The 21,819-nt window shown below is 40.2% G+C and overlaps 1 protein-coding gene across 7 annotated transcripts in view; it reads left to right on the top strand.

The window, feature by feature from the left end:
* Nucleotides 1-21,819, top strand: part of CERS6 (ceramide synthase 6) — a 124,278-nt gene that overhangs the window by 95,856 nt on the left and 6,603 nt on the right. For 2 of the 7 annotated variants that reach the window (XM_080600992.1, XM_080600990.1), the window contains 3 exons: nucleotides 3,814-3,920; nucleotides 18,761-18,917; nucleotides 19,938-19,961. In XM_080600992.1, the coding sequence (XP_080457118.1) occupies nucleotides 3,814-3,920; nucleotides 18,761-18,917; nucleotides 19,938-19,961 (288 nt within the window). Of the gene's footprint in view, nucleotides 1-3,813; nucleotides 3,921-18,760; nucleotides 18,943-19,937; nucleotides 19,962-21,819 lie in introns of all 7 variants that reach the window. The other 5 variants (XM_080600994.1, XM_080600991.1, XM_080600995.1 and 2 more) reach the window with 4 other exon arrangements.

The raw sequence follows: 21,819 nt of genomic DNA, 5'->3' as shown, positions 1-21,819 counted from the left end.
TATTTAGCTGCAAAAGAAGCTGGTAGAATTTCTTGCCATGATGTGCAGTTGTGCACCTGACCTGTTTTATGTGTTACATATTTGTAGAAATGGAAAGCTATTTCCAGAGGCCACTAGACTTTTTCCACCTACCTATTTCATCATGGAATACACCCAATGAAAATCTGATTGAGGATGCAGTCATTTTGCTATTATTGCAAAAAGTGGTAAGTGTTGGTGGAAATACTGGAAATTAGTTGTTTTCCATGGACTTTAAGACATCTGCATGTAAAGAAGAGTCATAGGATTTGATGAGAGGAGAGCAGTGGGTATTGTCTTCCTGGATTTCAGTAAAACCTTGGGACAGCCCCGTAAGATTCTCATAGAGAAGCTGCTAAAGCTGGATGAGCAGACAGTGAGGTAGATCAAAAACTGGCTGAATAGCCGTTCCCAGAGGGTAGTGGTCAGTGGTGCAAAGTCTAGTTGGAGGCCAGTAGTAAGCAGAGTACCCCAGGGGTCAGTAAAGAGTCCCATCTTGTTTAACATCTTCATTAACAATCTGGACAGTGGGGTAGAGTGCACCCTCAGTAAATTCACAGATGAAATGGGGGAGAATGTTGTCTCATTCAGGGACAACTCAGCCAGAGGGCTGAGCAGCCATCCAGATGGACGTTGACAGGCTAGAGAGGTGGGCTGATGAGTCTCATGGAATTCAACAAGAAATGCAGAGTCCTGTGCAGCCTCAGGCAGCAGTATGTGCTGGGGTCCACCCAGCTGGAAAGCAGCTCTTCAGGAAAGGAACCAGGATTTGGCAGACACCAAGTTGAATGTGAGTCAGCAATGTGCCCTTGCTGCTAAGGCTAGTGGTATTCTTGGCTGCATTAGGCAAAGTATCACCCATAAGTCAGAAAAGGTGATCCTTTCCCTCTGCTCGGCACTGGTGAGGTCACACCTGGAGTCCTCTGACCAGTTCTGGGCCCCCCAGCACAAGAGAGACATGCTGGAAACTGTCCAACGTAGGGCCACTGAGAAAATCAAAGGATTGGAGCACCTCTTCTGTGAGGAGAGTCTCAGAGAGCTGGGACTGTTCAGCCTGGAGAAGAAAAGGCTCAAGGGGGATCTTGTCAATGTATAAAAATATCTGAAGGGAGAATGCAAAGAGGACAGAGCCAGACTCTTTCCAGTGGTGCCCAGTGCCAGGACCAGAAGTTATGGGCACAAACCGGAACAGAGGTTCCCTCTGAACATCAGGAAGCACTTTGCAGGTGATGGAGCACTGGCAGAGGTTGCTTGGAGAGGTTGTGGAGTCTCCACCCTTGGAGATCTTCAGAAGTCACCTGGACATGGTTCTGGGCAACCTGCTCTAGGTGCCCGTGTTTGGACAGATAACCTCCAGGTGTCAGTTCCAAACTCAGCCATTCTGTGATTCTGTGATTTCCAGGAATCCATGGCTGTTCTCTTAGGTCTCAGTGAAAGTTATCTTAAGCCACTGAAGAACAGACCAAGCAAAGAGTCACTTGCTTGCCTAGGAAACCAGTACATTAGCTTAAGTTGAAGTCTAGGTCACTGAGGGGCTATTTTCAGCATCCTCCCTAAGTTGTTTGAGGGGTCTTAGGTATCTTTGCACTGCAGTACAGCTTGTGGGTTGGAAACACTGTGAATTAACCCACTACAGTATGTAAAACCCCACCAATTTGGAGACCTTGAGACCTTCCAGATTCAATTACCTTCCTACTTCAAATGAACACTGACATTTTTTATGTCAGTGTATGGATGTGAAGTAGTTGGTTGCTTCTGGTATATGAGCCTCACATAGCTGACTGTTGAACCAGAATCCTTCCTGTCAAGTTCCAGCTATCTCCTAACACACTTTTCAAAAAGAGCAGGGAATGGACACTTTAGACCAAGGCAAACAGCTGCACTGTAAAAAAAATGGGTTTAAATAGACCAGCAAGGGTCTCTGTAAGAGCTATGTTGTTCAGCTTTCGTCACAGTTTTTAAGCTTTGAAAATTGTGTTGTATTGTCCTAGGTGGCCAAATTCCATCCAGCAACACACTCTCTTTCCCTTTTTTTTTTTTTTTTTAGTACTTCTGTATCAATTTTGTTTGCAGATTTGTTATTTGAGAACTGATGACCCAGCAGCTGTTCTGTTTTTGAGAAATGGCATGATACTACTACAAGTTGCTATGGCAATATCAGCTCCACACACTATAAAACCAACTTTTTTAGACTGCCACCATGAAAATACATCCAAGATTCCTAGCTGAACTTTCAGTCGTCTGAAAATCAAGATGTTAGTAACTCCTCTGCTTTACACGTTGGCATCCAAAGTGTTCTTTTTTCCCTAAACCAGACTGTGAGTACAAACTGCTAGGAAACTCATTTGTGTCCAGTAGAATATAAGACTGATTCAGAAGTCATGGGATTTCTTTGCAGAGCTTGTGGCTTTCCTCATATTTTGTGAGCTCCCTAATTTGTTTTCTGTTAGTAAGGATATCCTTTATGTTCAGGTTTTGAACAGAAGTATTGCAGACAGTATGTAATATCCTAAAGTGCAGGTTGATTTTGGCTTCTGGATTGTCTGACATGAGCATTCAACAGTTACAGATTAATTGTGTTCATACCGATAAAATTAGACAATGCAAGAGTGTCTCTCACCGTTTTAGAGACTTCTCTGGTTTGAATTCTGCATTCAGAATAGTATTCTATATGCATAACTGTAGTTATTTTGCTCCCTCTTAGCCCTCTGGAAAGTCTGTGCAAGTAAGCATTTTCTGAAATAAGGTAGCTGGATACGGTCCCCTCAGAGGGACACAGACAGTGTACACTTAACCAGGCTCTTCGTGTATTTCATCATGCAGTGACTCTCTGTATACTTTTGGCACAAAGCATAAAGAAAGACTGTTCCTGCCTTGAAGCAAATGCTGTAAAATAAGTAATTTTGCTAATGCACATGAACACTCTGGAAAAAGCATAGATGCCTTAAAACAAACTTGCTTGTACATGTTGTTTTCTCCAGAGGTAAGAGGACAGGGCAACTTCAGGAAAGATCAAAGTTTAAAGAGCAGTTTGATTAAAGATTCTATAGCTGACTCCTCCACCAAGGAAGGAATCAAAAGATTGCATGAAGATATATGAAAGAAGCATGTAAAAATAGGCTTAGGGCAACAAGTTGGGAGAGCAAAAATGACAGAGGACAAGGAAGAAAGAGAAGCAATAGAAAACCTTGGAAAAAGATTTGAAGGAGGGGAGTATAATCTTAGAGGTGGAAACTGCTCCGTAGAGGCTAGGAAAGGAGAGAGACTGTAGGAGAATATAGGATATCGGGCATAATAGAGGATTTGAGACGAAGTTTATATATAAAAAGTACTAGAAGATGAAGAACATGGGGCGGCTGGAAGATGGATAGTTGGGGAAAATGAAAGTGGAGCCCAATGGGAAAGAAGGAAGTGCTTTATTAGGTCAGATTCAGAAGAATAGCATATTGGAAAGGCGAGGGATGGGTAGGTTAAAAGGCTGGAGACAAAAATAGCACAAATATAATGGAGTTCAAAAGAAGGTTTAGAAACATTTTGTGAATCTGAAACTCTAGAGTTTCAAAAAGGAGATGGAACAAGTGGAAGAAGTACCTTTGTTTTCATGCAGTCTGTTTGTTTTTTTTTCTGAGAAGACATTTTCCAGCTGCTTGGTAGAAAGGAGTTACAAGGTCACTGGGAGGTGACCAATAAAAATGTTAGTGATTTCATCAAAATTTAATTTCTTCTTTTTACAGCGCAATGCAGGAGAGTTCAGTTGTCCTCACAGAAGTAAATAGACATTTCTTTCTTTTACAGGCTGCCAAAATGGCAAACTATTGCAAGTATCAAAAACTGAGTGACCTTCTGTTCCTTACGTTTGCCATTGTCTTCATTGTCAGTAGGCTTGGCATATATCCTTTATGGTGAGTAAGCATATCATTTTCGTCTAATGCTAAACATCAAACAAGTTTGGAAATAGCTGTGTTATAATTGAACATGATTCATTGACATTACTCTGTTTCCCAAAGCATCAAGGAGAGTTTCAGACATAACCAGGTGTTGTAATAGCATATTTGCTAGAGTGCCATTATAGTTACTGCGTTCTAGACAAGAAACATATGGGGCTTCTGCTGGTTTTAAGGTGGAAGTGGATTGAAAATCACATGGCTTTGGGTTAGCAGGTGATTTTTTGTGCTGGCAAGAAGTTAGAGGGGGAATGAAATATTAGTCTCTGAAGATGCTGACCAGAGGCTATGCTTGAAGCTAGGCTCTGCTCATTAGCTTTCAGTGCACGCTTTATAAACAAGTTCAGCTTAAAGAAAACACAGGGAGCTAAGGAAAGTTCAGCTCTGCTGAAATCTGTATAAGGATGTTATTGCCATGCAGATTTGTAATACTGCAGGCTACTCCTTTTCCACCCTTCCTTTGAACTGGGTGTCCTGGGGAAGCTGTATAATACATACATCTTCAGGGTAATTATACAAGTGTTAATGTAATCTCACCTCTTCCGAAAGGCAGTCGCTTGCATGTGCACTCACTCTCTCTTCCTAGGTGAGAACACATGCATCTATACACACAGACAGACACAGACATTTGGTTCTTTAGCTAGGATCTTCAACATCCAGAAGGCTGCTGGCTAGTTAGAAGATAGCCTGATGCACACCAGTTCAGAAACCCATTCAAGTTTCTCTGCAAGCACTGTATGAGTTACCTTTGCCAAAAAAAGAAATGCTCCCACACAGCTGAATGTGTTCTATGTATGAGCAGGGCTGGGAGAAGGCGTAGATCTCACTCTTTTGTGTTCAGGATCCTTCCTTTCTCTAGTATGAACAGAACCAACCCAAATCTCTGTGAGAGCAAGAGGGGTTTGTCATTGCAATAGAAGGTAACGATGATAGCTTTGGTTTTGGGAACCAACAGGAATACCAGAAATGTTACCTTTGGCAAAGGTTTAATTAGAGGCATTACTACCAAGCTCCTTATTTAAGCATGCAGATGATTTACAGATACTAATATCAATCTCTGTCACTTTTTCCTCTCAAATCCTATATAATGATACCTCTTTAGGAGTTTGTTCAGTGCAAACAGAATAACACCAAGGTGCCCTAAGGGAGCTGTGTCATCAGTTCTTATTAGCAGTAGAATGTAGAAGTCTCATTTAGTGTTTAATGACTCCAAAGATAATGTGATAATGCCTAGTCCCTACTGCGCTGTGAGTTGGTGAAGCCCCATGACAAAAGGAGAAAAGGGATAGACACACAACATACATATTTAAAAGTGCTTGTTATTTTTTCCAGGGAGCAATGATTTATTTCTTAAACAAGTTTGCTTCCCTTTCCTTAGTTGTTCCTCAAAGCTAACTTGGCCATACACTGAATTTCTATAAATAAATTAAGCTGATTTTTCTACTTGTATGATCTCAGACAGGAAAAATGGTGGTACATCTGCTCATAGGATTTAGTCTGTCACACATTGTCTTGCATTAGGAAATGTAGTGAAGACCAAATTCTATCAGTGCAGCTCTGCCACTGGAGACTTCAATACATGATTCTGCTTCAGAGAAGACTCAGTCAGATGATGACAGCTTGAAATAGAAATCCCACTGCTTATTCCTCTCTCCTCTAATGGCTTTAAAACAATAACAAATTCACACTCCTTTTTGAGTGCTTTGAGGGTGGTTTTTTTGCAGAGCTAACCTGGGAGGAATACAGAGCATGCAGGGATGAGGTTAGGAAAGGTAAGGCCCAACTAAAATTGAATCTGGTGGGGGATGTCAAAGACAACAAGGAGGTCTTCTATAAATACATAGGTGACAAAAGGAAGACTAGGGAAAATACACACCTACTGCTGAATGAGACAGGGGACCTGGTGACATGGGACCTGTAAAAGCCTGAGTCTTGGGCAGCCTGCTCTAGGTGACCCTGTTTGAACAGGGATGTTGGACCAGATGACCTTCAGAGGACCTTTCCAACCTCAACCCTTTTGTGATTCTGCAAGCTGCCTTATGCATTTATTTGCAGCACTAGCAGAGTATTTAAACCCTTCTCTGTGTTATATGAACTGGCAAACAGGGAACTGCTGACTTTAAATTTTGCTATTCAAACACAAACTTTACCAGATCACCACTGTGTGCTTGCCTTGCTGAATAGTCAACAAAGAGCAGATTAATCTTTTCAGAGTGCATGATTTTGAAGGAGGTCATTAGTCCTTTACGCATTGAACTAGAAGAAGCTGCCTAATATGCCTTTTCTCTTGAGACATCTGAAAATCAGCAAGGTCCAGTTTTTCCCATCTTTTACATCCTTACTGTGGTAGTCAAATTTTGGAAAGTCCACCCTTTTAACTATTAATCTGAAGTGTTTAAAATAACACTGTGTTTATAACCATAACTGAGGCTCAGAAACTGAAGGTCCATGCCGTCTAGAGTGATTTCCATGAAGTGTTGCAGCCAAGTGCTACCCTGCAGAAAGCCTTTGCTAGGACTAAGCAATATTTTAAAGATTGAGACGAATGTGATCAACTTACTGCCTGCCTAATAGCCATATTTTGTTCATATGAAGCCTGCAGTGGAAGAATGCATCACCACACTTGTGTGATTAGGTGGTATCATTCAAAGTAGACTCATGAAGGCAATGAATGTAGAGGGACTGTGTGAATCACAGGAATTTAGCAGTAGACAGTGTACTCCTCTTTCACAGATGGAGTGGTTACACTAGTGATCCCTCTGCCTTTCCTCCCCCTTAATTGACAAAAGAGCACATTTATCTAATTTGAATTTGTGAATGGTTCAGTCATTCACTTGAACCTTCAAAATATGATGCTGAACCATAAATATTGTTTGAATCATTCTCTGAGTCCACCTGGCACCTGATGCTCTTAGTAATAGTATTTGACAAGTCTGTCTGTGGCTTGAAATTGTCATTTTCATTGTTTTTATACCTTTTTTTTTTTAGTATTCCAGCACTTCAGCTGTGGAAATTTATTGCTACTTTATAAATGGCCAGTATTCTCATAGCAAGAAAAACAACCACATTGCAAGAAAAGCAAAGTCCTTGCTTTGAAGTACATGCAATGTATAATAGGCTTAACTGCATGAGTAAGAAGCAGAATGTCAGACTCCACTTACTTCTTACCAAACTGAGTAAAACTGTTTAGCCCCAAAATACCTTGTAGCAGAAAGGAATAATTGGAGAGGTGTCTTCAGAGGGTGGCTCCAAGGAAAAGGGAAGCTGTTGGTGGAATGTTATTTGCAAGAATGCTTCAATTACAGGGAATACAGTACAAGTATGTTGTGTATGATGTGTGATTTTTGATACCATCTTATTTCCTTCATGTACATGCAGTTAATGGTTATCCTTACAGGTATCTGTAATCATGGAGTCTGGAGGCAGCTTCATAGTTCTCAGCTGTAGTGCGGGCATTGCATGTGAGAGTCAGAGTTAGTAAGGATGAAGCATGGGACATATGAGCTTGTCTCTCAAAATCCTTTATTTCTGTGAAGCTGCATTTATAAATCTTCACCCCCATTAGCTTGCATGTCAGCAAAGATGAGTCATTGAAGTGGCAGCAGGCCAGGAAACATAGTTTTGCCCTCCTTTTCCTTGTTGCTGAATATTCAAAATAGCAAAATTTGATGCCTGATTAATATTACATAAATATGCAAATTTTTTCTAGCATAAAAACTGAGAGGTATAAAATTGGTGAGTGTGCAATGTAAAAGGAAGACTGTAATTTATAAAGAAAACTTCCCCCACGCAAGAAGGCGAACATCCAAGGCAGGGTTCCAGCAATGTCGCTTATGAAGCGCTGGCATGCTCTTGTGCTCCAGCTTTGCACAAGTGCCATTTAATTCCACATAAAGGTGCTAATAAAGAATTCAGAATGTATCAAATGCTGTTGTCTGAAGGTTGTTTAGCAGCAGGGCTAAGACAAAAGAAACAGGCAATTAGGTATATATTTAGCAGTCTTTCTACAGGCATCTGGAGTTCATTTCAGCAATAATTCAAAAACCCCAGGACACTTTCTGCCTCCTGCTGCTAAGCAAATGTAGGAGTAAAGCTGCTATTTCCACTGACAAGACATTTTGCTTGTGAAATTCTCCCACTTGCGCATAATCACTGTTCTAGCAAATTACAACATAAAACAACTCTCCAAGAGTCGGGGAACATGATGCCTTCTCAGGTGACAGAGGATTGTAGAGAGAATGAAGGCAATCTCAAACTGAAGAATTGATAGAAGTGATGCGAGCCCTCGGCTAGTCTAATCAGGCTGTGCAAAACTGTTACCTAGAGCCTTTCTTCATTTCAATAAGCCTTGCAATTCCTTTTCCTTAGGCCTCAAACATTTATTTTTGATGTAGTTACACAGACGTAGTCTTCTCTGTTGATAAAGGAATGGTTTGCTTTTTGCTGCTGTTATGTTTTTCTTTCAGTATTCAGACAGGGGAACTCATGGGGCTGTAATATTTATTAATCAAATTTTGAGGTGTGCAGATGGCAAACAGGCACTTCCATTCGAAGAGGCGTGGGTCTTAAGAAGGTGATGCTGTGTAGCAGCCAAGATTTTCCAGTCTCTCCAGTTTTCTTTGCTCATTGCAGAGTTCATGTTCTGAGAACTGAAACTCCTGAAGGCTGGCTATAGAGGAAACCCAAGACTACTCACCTGCTTTGCTTATCTTTCCAGAATATGTGGGTGTTTTTTGTTGTTGTTGTTTTGCCTTTTTTTTTTTTTTGACAGGGCTGTTCGTATAGATCTCCTAATGCTGTGAAGAGTTCAGTATCTGAAACTATTTTCACAAGGTGACAATTAGGGTATTTCCAAGAGCTTCAGTGGGAGAAAGGTGGCTGGCATGGAGAGAGATACAAGATTACTAAACCCATTCTCTGTTTAAAAACATGGGTTAAGGTAACTAGGGAAAGGTGCAACTTAGGGGTTTCAAAGAAGGAAGAGAACACTTCAAGGAAAGCGAGGCTGATGATGACCACGTGGAGGCACCAAGTTGTTTAAATTCACATTCTTTTGTGTTTCTCTGAATAGTACTCGTATGAGTTTGTGTTTTGCTACTTTTAATTAATTATGTTATATGAGAACTAGAACACACTGAGTTTCAGGGAAGTCTTACTGGCAATTGCCACTGTCAAAAGTCAGAGGAGCAGGGAAATGTTGTTTGCACTCATGAGATCTGTGAAGCCTCAGCATGCCCCCACTACTGTACCACATTAGAAGCTGTGAGCACAGACAGTAAACCACTTTGGTTAGTTGTTATGGTCTTGTGTAATGTTGGTAGGTATATCTAACTGGTTATTCCATTTGTGCATCTGTTTGGAAAGGTTCTGTCAAGAAAAAAAAAAAAAGAAAAATAGTTCTCACAGTTACGACTCAAGGCTCTTTCTGGTGCCTGTCTTCTTATTGACTCCAAAATACAGTTGCTAAATGGATTTTTTTTCTTCTGCCAACAAATCCTATATAAGCGCAGGTCTGCCAGACCTTAGAATAGCTTGGTTTCTTGTTATTCTTTCATTTTTAATGCCCATGAGAGTACAAACAGTCTGGTTCATGGCTGATTTCTAATTGCCTTTTCATGGCAGTGAATATCTGCATGAACCACACAGGCATGGTGTGATCCTTGCTGAGTTAAAATTAACTTCTTTTCACAATGGTGTGCTGGAACAAACCCTAGTTACTTATTACCATCTTTCTCTCATCTCTGCATGACCAGCTGACTAGCCCTTCCTGAATTTCATCACTGGTTGAACAACAGCGTGGAATACAGCCATACTATTAATGCACACACTGGGTCTCCAAACAGTGATCCAGTATTGCCCGTTTGCACTGTTCTGTCTCCTTCCTTCTATCCTGCAATCAGCTTCTGAGTGAAATTGCAGCTTGAGTTATGAATAGGGCAGCACAGAGCCCCCATTAGTAGCAGCTGCTGCAGAGATTTGCTGAACCTCTCTTTTTCCTAGCCTTGTCCTGTTTCTAGCTGATATTGACTGTTTTTGTGCAGCTCTTAACATGCAGGGAATTTGAATCATCATCTTTGATACTGTTTTTCTTTCCTGGCACATTTTCTGCTGTTCGGCCCTTTGAGCATGTGTATTGTGGGAAGGCAGCATGTGGACCCTGACAGAGGCACCCTGCTTCATTCCTGTGAACATATTGGTAAAACAGAAATCTCAAACCCACAAGCATCCCACTACATCAAAGCAATATGTGGGCACTAGCTAAAGCAAGAATCCTGGTCATTTACTAGGCATGGTAAGAATCTAGGTAACCAGATAAATCCCAGCTGCCCCAACCTCATCTGGACTCTATGAACAGTGTTTCACGATGGCTTTAGTTATTCTCACTGGATCCTGAGGCAAGCAAAAACCTTTCTAGCCTGGCTAGTATTATGTATACAACTGGGCAAACATCTCTAATTGTTCTACTGTAAAATAAGCTACTTTTTTATTAAGCAAGTAAATCTCTTCTGACACTGTTTTGAGCTCATTTTGCTCAAAACATTGTCTAAAATAAAGCACAATCTAGGTTGTTTGTGGGTAGCAGATATTGAAGGAATAAATTCTTATTTTGATCCAATGTACTTGATTCCCAATATTATTCACACTGTCAGTGAGTGGATGCTGCAGAACTAGCAGCAAAAATTATCTAATGTGCTTGTATTTCAGGTTGTTTTAAGCTTCAGGAGGTAACTTCTAACCCATTAGTTTATCAAGAGCATTTAATAAGTTTTTGGCAACCTAAATGCAATACATTTGAAGAAATTATAGACTTCAATGTATGCTTTTTTTTAAAAAGGGTCTATTAATTAAGTCTCCATAAATTTACTCATGACTCTTGTCTTAGCTCTTTAGCAGAGTACATATAATGTTGTCATCCCATCTGTTTTTGACAAAACATTACCTGATGATGTTTTTTGTATTGCTTGGTTATTTTATTTCCTCAAATTGTTTACAGCACTTGTGAACTCAGGGCTCTGAGTACTGTATGAATCAAAACTGAAGTCTTTGGAGTGCCGAACCAACTGTTTACAGAGAAGCTATAAGAAATGGAAAGGTTACATGTGTCATTCACCATTGTGGGTTTGCAGTGTAAACAAAAAGAAGTGGCATTTGCTTGGTATTTCAGTTTCGAAGATTTTCATGTGATCACAACTGGAAAAAAATGTATTAAAAAGGATTTCATCAGGACTTCCAAAGTCAATTCTTATCCTCATTTTTAGTTTCTACAGACTGTTCCCTGTGGCTGTAATAATGCCTTCTGTTGTCAGGGACAGGGTGTTCAGACTGTGTACTCGCTTTCCTTCTTTTATTACAAAATCTGCCCTTTCTAAAACCTGAGGTCTGATTGAAAACAGGACAGAGACAATTACCAGAACACTTCTTTTGCTCAGAATTATTCTGATGAGTGTAAATGTCTCAAGGGAAGGGAAGCAGCTTTGGTGGTGTTCCTGTGGCCAGATGCTTTAGCTGCTTTTAAGCCAGCTCCACGGGGCATGGTGACTGGAGAGGAGGCTGAACTGCAGGTTGGCTCTGCCATGGCAGTCAGCTGAAGTTCTCTGAAATTGCATCATTTGCAGGAAGGAAGGGAGAAAAAAAGAGGCTGGACATGGTTTTTATCTAAAGCAGAGGTATGTGAGGAAAGTTTGACCCCAAATACATTTTAAAGCATAACCTGTTCTGCAGAGGGGAGAGCTGTGCTGATGCAGAAGTACCACAGGCAGCCCATAGGAGTGCTGATGCTCTGGCTGGCTCTAGGTAGTTTCAACACTGGCGAATGTTTTGCCTCTGCTCATCCCCTTTTCTTTTAAAAGCTTTAACTGTAGCAGGGGTGTTTGCTGCTGGTGGGGCATATTTTATAATGCCACCGTGTTGATATAAAAGCAGAACAATGCTGCTGGTTCACTGCAAGTTGCTGTTATATGTGGGGCATAAAAATTGTAGCTGTACAGAAGTGTGGGAATGGTAGTTAACTTACCAGCTTGAAATAGTAAATGGCTTTTGAGCACCATGATCAACAGCCATGATGCAGCTAGAGTCTCATTAGTGCTCAGCTAGAAGGAGGTCATTACAGCAAAACACTTTGGAATAAAGTCAGCACCCATGTAAGTGAGCACATCCTGTTGGTTTTATCAGTGTTGCACAATGGCAGAGTGTGAGCCATGATAGCTGTGAAAGTACAGGTCACAATTGAGGAAGCTGGATTGAACTGAAAACTGTTTAATGCTGATTTCCAAGCCTTTGCCATGGAGGAAGTTCTTATGACGGTTGTGGAGACAAAGGTAGAATTCATTAGCTTTTTGTTTTTTTTTTTCCCCCTCCCTATCCATGTCTTTTGGCATTTCTCCCACAACTGGACCGTAATACCTGAGTCATTTATTTGAAAGATAAGTCACTGACAGACACCGTGCCAGCACACTTCTTTAAGCTGCATGATTTTTTGTGTATTTTAAAATGATTCCATTACTCTAGAGCCAGGTTCTCAGAACCAGACCAATGAATCCAGAGTGCAGTACTCCTAATGGGATATAAGCCACCTGAAAGGCACTGGGTACCTGGCAGAGAGGTCACTGCAGCTGTTTTGTGATGTTTTGTGGGTTTTTGAACTAGTTCTGTTTAGTTCCTGCGTTAGAGAAGGTTTGGGTAATCTTTTTTCCTGAACTGTCTGCCATCAGCATCAGTGTGTGCTCCTAAAGCAAGAGGGAGAAATATTCCTTGCACACAGGTACTGCACTTACTTGTAGTTAACAGAAAGAGGCATGAGGAAGGCTTTTATTTCCTCTGATAGCCTGTTTTGCAAGGATTGGAAACTGGTCTCCTATAGTTTCCACTGAATGCCTTTCCTATTTAGAGAATAGCATGAACTGTAGGCAAAGGGATCTTGATAACATATTCGCATGTAAAAGTTTTATGTGTGCTTGGAGGTTTTCAGATGTGGAAGTGTCGTTCTTAGCATAACGTCGTTTCTGCCTGTGATGTGATCCACAGGCCTTCATGCAAGCATTTTGCCAGAATACATTACTGATACAACATTTTGCTGCGTATAATTACATTCTGCTAGGAAATTTGAATTCTTTCCATATCCTAATGTCTATTGAAAGACTCTCCTGAGATTTGAGATTTGAGCTTAGAATGTGAAGGTGTCTCTGACCTTGTATTCTTGTGTTTTTTCTATCCACAAGAGTGGAAATGCTTATATTCATGCCAGTGGCTGCAAAATCAGTTAATGGGCGGTAACTGTTGATGAGAAGAAATTGAGTGAAGAGAAAAGCACAGCTGAACCCAGGACAGTGACAGCTTGATCAGAATGGTATCTTTTACAGTACATCAAACATGAATAATTTCCTGTCCAATGCATCATTTTAGTTAAGTAATTGGAAATCCTATTGATCTGCACAGGGCTAAAAATAACACGGTCTCAGTGTCAGGGATGTGATTTCTGCCAAGAGGTATTGTTGCCGATTAGTGCTAGAGCAGGAGCCACCGGTCTGCACAGCAGCTGAGCCTTTGTACTAGCACCATGTTAGGAGCAGCAGGCCTCAGCTGACCTCAGAATCCTCTGATGTGGGGCTGGGATGGGTGAGCAGAATTCCACATGCTGCTGACCTCACTGATAAAACTGAAATATGTGGGTTTAACATTGCTCTGTATATGAACTCAGGAGTTTCTATCCCTTCTTTTGCTGCATTTTGTGGAGATGTTTTATCGACTTACTGTGTAAAGGAAGAGGGTAATGAGCAGCACCAATCCAAAAATCTGAGGACTTCCTCTGAGATGCTCTTGAAAGACCATCTCTTTCCGTCTCTCTCTCCTGTTCTGTCCCTTCTTCCCTCTTTCAATGATGCTGTGTGAGTGACTGGTTCTTCTGACTGTTCTCAGTTTGCAGTGGGTTTATGCTGCTCCCCCCGTATTTGCCATGCACTGATTAGTAGCATAAATCTTCCTTTGAGGCACTGAAAATCTCAGAGACAGCAAGATCTGAAAAGGGAAACCAGCTTGTTCTTCCACTCAGCAGGAACCGAGAAGCATCTGTTCAAAGCAGCACAGTGGTACAGACGCAGTCCTGAAAGCAGCTGGCCGAGCTGAAACTTAGAAGAGGGAGAAGTTGGCAGTACAACCTTTATATACTGGATTTGCTATAATTAAATATTTAGCTGTGCTGCAGATTGAGGGTTCTGGGATATGCAAGCACTGCAGACCAACATTTCTTGAAGTTAATGGCTATTTTGCCCATCATTTCCTACCCATCTCAGGTAAAATGTTGGGTAGCTCGTCTAAGGTCATGCATACAGAAACATCTGTCAGATCACCTGTTGCATAAAGTTAGCTTAGCATTATCACTGTAAGTAGCTAGGGCAGCCTGAGTTATGAAGTCCTGTTAGATTTCAATGGAAGTCTAAATCCCAGAAATAAATCTTGACTACTGATGAATTGTACTGATTTATTGTCCTGTGGCTGATCAACATGTGGATGTACTTTCACACTCTTAGTGTTATGGGATCTTTTTACTTAGGTAGTCCATAGCAGTTTACAAGCAAGCTAATGAATTAAGTCTCCCAGCATCTTTGTAAGATAGACAGGATGTATTGATACCTTATATCCATCTTTAACAATAAGTAAACCATATAAAGGAACTTGAAAATGTCTCGGATCTCACAATAAGTTAATAGAACAGCTAAATACAAAATATAGGACTCCTCTTTCTTTGATCTCTGGTCTTGGTCACTATTTACCATGTATAATGAAGAATAAATTATGTTTTGAGGTAGAAGTAAGTTCAATCCTTTATTTTTAAGGGAAAAATTCAAAGAAGCAGAAGTTTCTAAGCATTGCTGGAAATAGTATATGTAGCTGTTGGATTACTTGCACTAAATAAGATCTGAATTTCATTTGTGCCCACCTAGATGCAATTAGCTATTTGCTCTGTAATGAATGCAGTATGCAAGATGTCCCAGTGCAGCTGGTTATGGTGTAATATGGAATAACTTGTCTGCTATATGCTTGGCCAAGAAGATAGACATCTATTCTGAAATTGTTTAGACATGGAGGTTGATGTTTTGCTGTCCTTTGTTATACCTGTTCCGCTGCAGTAACCACAAGCCTTTTGTTCAGCTTGTTGCACGCTCAGTATGTTGGTCACTGGCAGTGCTGCAGGAGCTCAGGCAACTCTCAGTAGTGTTCATTTCAGCTGCACGGTTTTTGCTTCCTTTGGATTTGATAATAGTGCCCAGCATGGCAGTCAGCCTCATATGCCTCATTCTGCAGAGTTTATCATGTGTTTCCTGCTCGCCTGGAAAACTGCCTACTCTTTCCACATGGCCTTCTTTCTTGCCTCCTTTCATTCTTCTAAAGATCCTTTCAGAAACAAACACGGCACATTTTGCCAATTCTCAGATAAATTTAAATGCGCATTTTACTCTTCCACCCATCCATCTCTATCTCTCTTCCTTCATCTCCCTTTCCTTGTTGCACCTCAAGTGCAAGACAAGCGATCAGCTAACCAAGAATTTAGTTTCTGCTATCCAAGAGCCTGGACTTGTGCCCAGTAAATTGATGGGAGGGAGCATAATCTTATCTGAGTCGTGTCTCGGTCCTTGTCTGAGACCACAGATTTCTGTAAGAGTAGATTGGATGATCTTAAGTGTTGAATGTGTTTTCATGTGTCTTCATCAGCCACTGCTTAATTCAAAATGCTAAACTGAGAGCTTCGTGCTTCCAGGTACAGAACCCCACTTGGGAAATATTTAACAAGAGAAAAGAGAAAAATATCTTCCATGAAATTCTGGTGTTTTGTTCAGCTATTAAAATCTTTCAAGGCCCCAGGAAGATTTCTGTAGGCCAATACCTGTTTTCAAAGCAGAAGCTAATATTTTGTTTCAAATTGCAGGAGCTGAGAAATGCTGACCAAAGTTTTCAGAGAAGTAGAGCACTTGCATCTTAAAGTAATTTCTTTCTCTGAGATCAAATCCAACTTTTTAAATCAGAAAGACAGGAATCAAAGTTTCCACCATTCATTTTGAAAAGCTGGGATTTAACAACTGGAGAACTGTAATATTCCAGCAAGCAGATTTGCAGATATAAGTACCTAAGCACCTTTCTGAGTAGCTGAACCAAAGGTTTATTTGTACATTAATGCCATAGATGCTCTTTCCTTTATGTAATCCATTCTCATGCTGGTTCTTCCAGCCCCTGTTACTTGTGCAGTTGGTTAAAATGCTTCCGTTGAATCCTTTCAAAAGCAGAATTGGTGGAAAGTTGTCTAACTTTTCTTCCCTCCCTCCCTTCCTCAGTCTCTATAGGAGGAATTACTCTCTGTTTTCTGTCCCATTAACCTTATGATTTCCCCCCATTTCAGGCTTTTGATATGAAATAATTGATTTATATTTAGAAAAAGTCTATTTGCTTTCCTCCATTTTTTCCATAATTTTCTGTAGTTTTCACTCAGCTTCTGTTCAGCCTTTTGTGCTTAGATGCTGTAAGCATTAGCTATATCTCCACACCTAGCCTGCACATTGTGTCTCTGACCCCTCCTAGCATTACTGAGCAATTAATGAGATCTTTTCAGCAGCTTTTATGGAGAGTTCCAGTCTGTCCTTAGTATGCCAGGCACAAGCAAGTTACAGAGAGTTCTGCTTTTCCAGCGTAAGCTTATTTCCCATACCTCATACACAGTAGATGACTCATTTGCACAGTGAAACTGTTTTTGGAATCACAAGCACTCTTTTTGGCCTTCCTGTCTTCCTAATATTTTGCACTACTGCAAGAACAGACCATCTGTATCTCTAATGCTGCTTTTTTGACTTGACTACTATGGAAGTCAGCAGAGATGAACTCAGTCCAGTGAATAAAAGTGCAGATAGAAACCTGTAGTAACTGCACTTAAATTCTGGAGCACATAGAATTCCAGACGCAAAAGAAGACAGTTGGATGTAAGTAACAGTAGGCTTGCATACAGGAGTTGTTGATGTGAAGTTTGAATTTGATATCGTAGTTTGAACTAAACTAAGTACTGGTGAAGTAAAACAGTGCTGACTACAGCTATGAGTGCTGACTACAGCTGAGAGTTTCCCCTTGAATTATAAAGTGGGGTATTGCAGTGCCATGGAGCAATGCCTCCATTGGCAGAACAAATTGCAGAAAGCTGAGACTGAAGAGTTTTAGCTGACAAAAGCAATAATGTGATGGGTTTTTTTTGCATCATCTGGAAAACATTTTTTTTTTTCTGATGTTCACTCCAGAACCAGAAAACATTCTAAAAAACACAGCTGGATAATAAGGTTATAAGACGTCCACTTGTCACTAAATTGTGAAGCATATTTGTAGTTTAGCATAAGAAAGCAAAAATAAAAAGGTAAAATATTTGTTATGAAATGCCCTAGAGTATTAAGGCCAGTGTATTAAAAATTGCTGACTGATTTTTGGCCAATACTGTTTATACGCATAAATCATTACCACTAAATGTTATTCTATGGGTTTGCTGTGTGTACATTCCTCTTACTAAAATATTGCTTGAGCTGAATTTTATGTGGAAAGGATTATGGCAAGCTTGATTGTTTATTAAAAAGTAGAGCCCAGTATCTCTAACACTTCAAAAGTGAACCATGCTGTCCTGAATCTCTTACAGGACCTCAGTTAGATCCCTTGCCTTCAGACAAAGCGCATCTAGTGCCATCTAGTGGCTACAGGCTGATAGCTAATTTAAAAAAATACATACCAGCGGGGAAAATGGATGGAGATTGACAAATCCTCATATTTCCTCCTTTCTTGGCCACCTCCATTCTTCCATAACAGGCATTCATAGATCGTTATTTGTTTCCAAAAATGCAGTTGTTTTAATGTCTGTTATCCACTTTCTGCTGTCAGGCTATTTGCTAACGTCTAGATCAAAATCATCTGCTATATCAGTGTTTGGGCAGAGAATAATTAGTGCTGTATTTACAAAGCTTCACAAGTCATATTTTAGCATCCCTTTTAGTGCCTGCACTAAAGCTCACTCTCAGTCTTGGAAAACCCCACAAGGGGCAGAGTCCTGCCATGCGTATGCCATTGTTTCATATACTGGTAAAGTTTCATATTAATGGAACAACCTCAGGCTGTGTTTTCTGTTGTTCATAGCACTTTACTCACTTTGTTGATGTCAAGAAGGCAAAGACATTCATAGCTGTGTACGCTGAGGCAAGCTCATCAGCTTCCGTCAGGACTTCAGATGGCAGTGTGCAGGGAACCTTGCCCAGCTCTTTGTCCAGCTCTCCCTTGTGTAGCAAGGGAGGTTGCAGCCACCATCCCAGCCTGGGAGTGTGGTTTGAAGAGCACAGTACTGTTTGGGAGTTGCAGTGCAAAGTAGCAATCCTCATGCATTCTCTTACCTGTTGGTAATAGGCAGTTACTAAACCCAACCCCTCCAGAAGTCAAGATCAAAAATAAATAAATAGGTAATTTTTGTTATTAATCAGGGATGGGGTTATTTGAGAGAGTTGACACCTGCCAGCTTTATAAAAGAACGGAAGAAATGCACACTGAGAATTGTTTATTCCTATATGTGATGTTTGTTAAGTGATGTTAAACATTGAAAGCAACATTTTGGTGGTGGTTATCTCTGGAGACACCAATACAATTCAGTCCAAGTCGCTGTTGCTGTAAGAAACAACTATATGGGTGGATCCCATCTAATCACGTATTTGTCATCTTGATTTATAAAGGGCTTTTTTTAGATTGTTGGCCTAAAGAAAGTGCAATTATTTTTCTGTCTCATTCTCTTATAGGATATTAAACACTACATTGTTTGAACTGTATGAAGCTCTGGGCAATTTTCCTGCCTTGTGGGTCTTCAATGTGTTGCTTGTGGTTCTTCAAATTCTGCACTGTTTTTGGTCTTACCTAATCATAAAGGCAGCCTACAAAGCTATTTCAAAGGGCAAGGTAAGACAGCACATCTCTGTTTCATGTTTACTCTTTTTAACTTTTTCATTATCAATACATGGTTACTTTTTAGGTACTTGTTCTTTCTGATCCATAACCCATTACTAAAGGCACATGTTGTCTTACATAAACACTTTTCCTTTTCATGGATTTTTTTTCCACTCCTCCTAACAAATGGTAAATAAGTTAATACATTCTTTATAGTGACTGTATTTATATGTGCTTCCATGCTTCTTTTTTATAATCTGATGCACTGAACCAAACTACATTCCAGAAATTGGATTTTAAAAAAAACAAACAAACAAACAAACAAAAAAAACAAGCAAACTGCTCCTTAGGGGCTGCCAGTTCTGTTTTTCTTCTTTATAGTAGTTAGAAAAGTGTTAATTTCCCAGCTGGTAGTTATAATAATACAAACTGAAATTCTGCTGCTTTTGGTAGTGGCAAAGTTACAAACCACAATCTCTTTTGGATTTTGGTATAATGAGATTCTGCAAAGGGCTATGTACTTGCTTTCTAGGAATCTCACAGCAAGACTGTTTGGGATGCAATGTAGTATATTGCTAACATTGTTAGATTTGATGGGGAGATGTAATTCACAGAAATACTAGCCCCATTACACTTCCTGTGCAGGAACTGCACTCACATTTAGATTAAAAAAGTTTGCATTGATCATGTAAACTACAGGGTATTTTGCCCTTAAACATTAGAGCACATAAGTTGATATTTTAGACATGACCACCTCTGAAGGGAATGGGATTGTTCTGCAGATAACTGCTTTCTGTGGATGTACTTGAGAGCTCAGCCTCTTGCTGGACAGAGCCCAGAATCTGTCACTCGCTCAGTGTGGCAGCACGTTCTTGAACCGTATTATGCCTGAAAGTCACGCTTTGGGCTTCTCTGCTTTTACCGGTTATTACCGTCAGCTGTCCTGTTTGAATTAAACCAGTGACTTCAAAAAGTGTTTCATACTGTCTCTTACTCTGCTTGTTTATCCTTTCCCTTGTGCTGTGCTGGAAGGCTGGGAAGTGGAACCCCTTGCATGTAAGTTTCTTTAAATTTACTATGCAAAAGATGTGTTCTGCACAATAGCAGGGTGTTGTTTTTCTTTTTTTCTTTTGCAGTTTCTGCCTGATGTTTTTATCCATTGATTGTGTTTACATATTTAAAGGAAGGCTGTCCTTAAAGCGTGTTTTTGCTTCTTGCCTGTGCACTGTCCAACACCATTCAAACCCTCTTCTATCCATAGTATCTGAGTGTTATTGCATTACAACCATTTTTACATATGCTGCTCTGTCACCCTTCAGGAAGCATACGTGAGAGCATAAGTCCTCTGCCTTGTAGTTCAACCAATTGCACAGAAGGAGGAAATTAAGATTGTATGAAAGCGGAGTTAGACACTTGCAAGAAGACAGTGACAAGGTTAAAGCTGCATATACATGACTTGAGGCATGATGACATATACATGACTATCTTCCTCTAGATCTTAACTTTCTTCCTCACTTACAACCCTTTCAGTTTCCACAGTAAAATAAGCAGTGTTTTCACAGAAGTTTGAAGATATCTTACAGTATATCTTCTTTCTTAATTGTTTTATTGTTGTATTACTAGTACCCACCTTTGGAACAGCTCAGCTAATAAAGCAATTTCTTATCATTAAATCTGTAAACAGTCCTGATAATCTATTTCTTACTTTTTGTTATGCTTAGGAGTTCTATAAACCTAGGTACATATTTTCTAAACGCACTCTGTAGGAATTACTCCACTGGTCTTTTGGAAATAAACAAAGATAATTAAGTACTGCAAGATGTGCTGCATTCATACCACGTTTTATGTAGAAAGCCCCTGGTATGTCATGTGCTGCATTTTATAAATGGTCACATCATAGAATCTTAATTGGCTTCGGGGCAGGATGCTAGCAGAAGATTTAGCAGTAAATTTAATATATTAAAAGAATTTAAAATGACGCAGAATTTTCAGATCATCTAGTCTGCCCTCACGTTGATCACAGGCACACTGTGAGAGCCCATTCTCTTTTGTCTGATAAAGGTGTAATTCTAAGCGTAGTTCTATATCCACAACAGTTTTAATACAAAACTCCCTGTATATAAGAGACTGAAGTAATCTGTTAATTGAAGCTGTGTAGGTATGGTATTGAATTTCTGACCTCAGCTGAGTCCAATTTCACAGGTGTCAGAACTGCTGCCCTGCTAGACATTGACATTAAAAAGCAGTTATTCCCAGGTGTATGGGAACTTTGTGTTTCTTTCTTCTCTGTTCCCAAACAGAGTAATGTCACTCAGGCGTTACAGTATTGCAGGGGTGGTAGCAGTGCTGGGAGCCTCAAAGGCCAATAGTCATTTTTGAAGCAACAGTTGGAGAGCAAAATTGTCTTCAGGGCTTTCTGGGATGGCGGAGGATTGTTGTAAGCAAACATATATATTCAGTGACATTCCCTGTTCTTTAATTGTTTTGATTTCCTTGGTGAAAAGACTTGCCGTGTGTTTTGTCACCTTTATGTCCACTCACTATGGTAAAGTCAATCGTAATTTTCAGATGTGGTAACTTGCACAGGATGGATAGATCCCAAAAGAATTAGGAAGCTCAGCTATACAGTCAGGCATAGAAAGCTGCATCTTTAAAAGCTGCCTGCAACTTTGACTTCATGCCTCTCTCTGTTGATGCCTTTTTTTTTTTTTTAACTTCTCTGATGTACTTTTATCAGTTTTGGAGTTTATCAAGACTAGACTGGATAAAGCTCTGGGATAAACCTCGGCTGACTTGACAGATTACCCTGCTGTGAGCAGGAGGCTAGGCATAGTCTTTCCGAGGCCTCTTCTGACCTGAGTTATCCTATGATCCTACATGTTGGCAGTGTCGCTGTTACCTCCTAGAAAAAAAA

This window comes from Anser brachyrhynchus, assembly GCF_964034855.1.
Source record: "Anser brachyrhynchus genome assembly, chromosome: 7".
NCBI classification, from domain to species: domain Eukaryota; kingdom Metazoa; phylum Chordata; class Aves; order Anseriformes; family Anatidae; genus Anser; species Anser brachyrhynchus.
The sequence above is the reverse complement of the archived record's forward strand: the minus strand, read 5'-3'. Positions and strand labels throughout refer to the sequence as shown.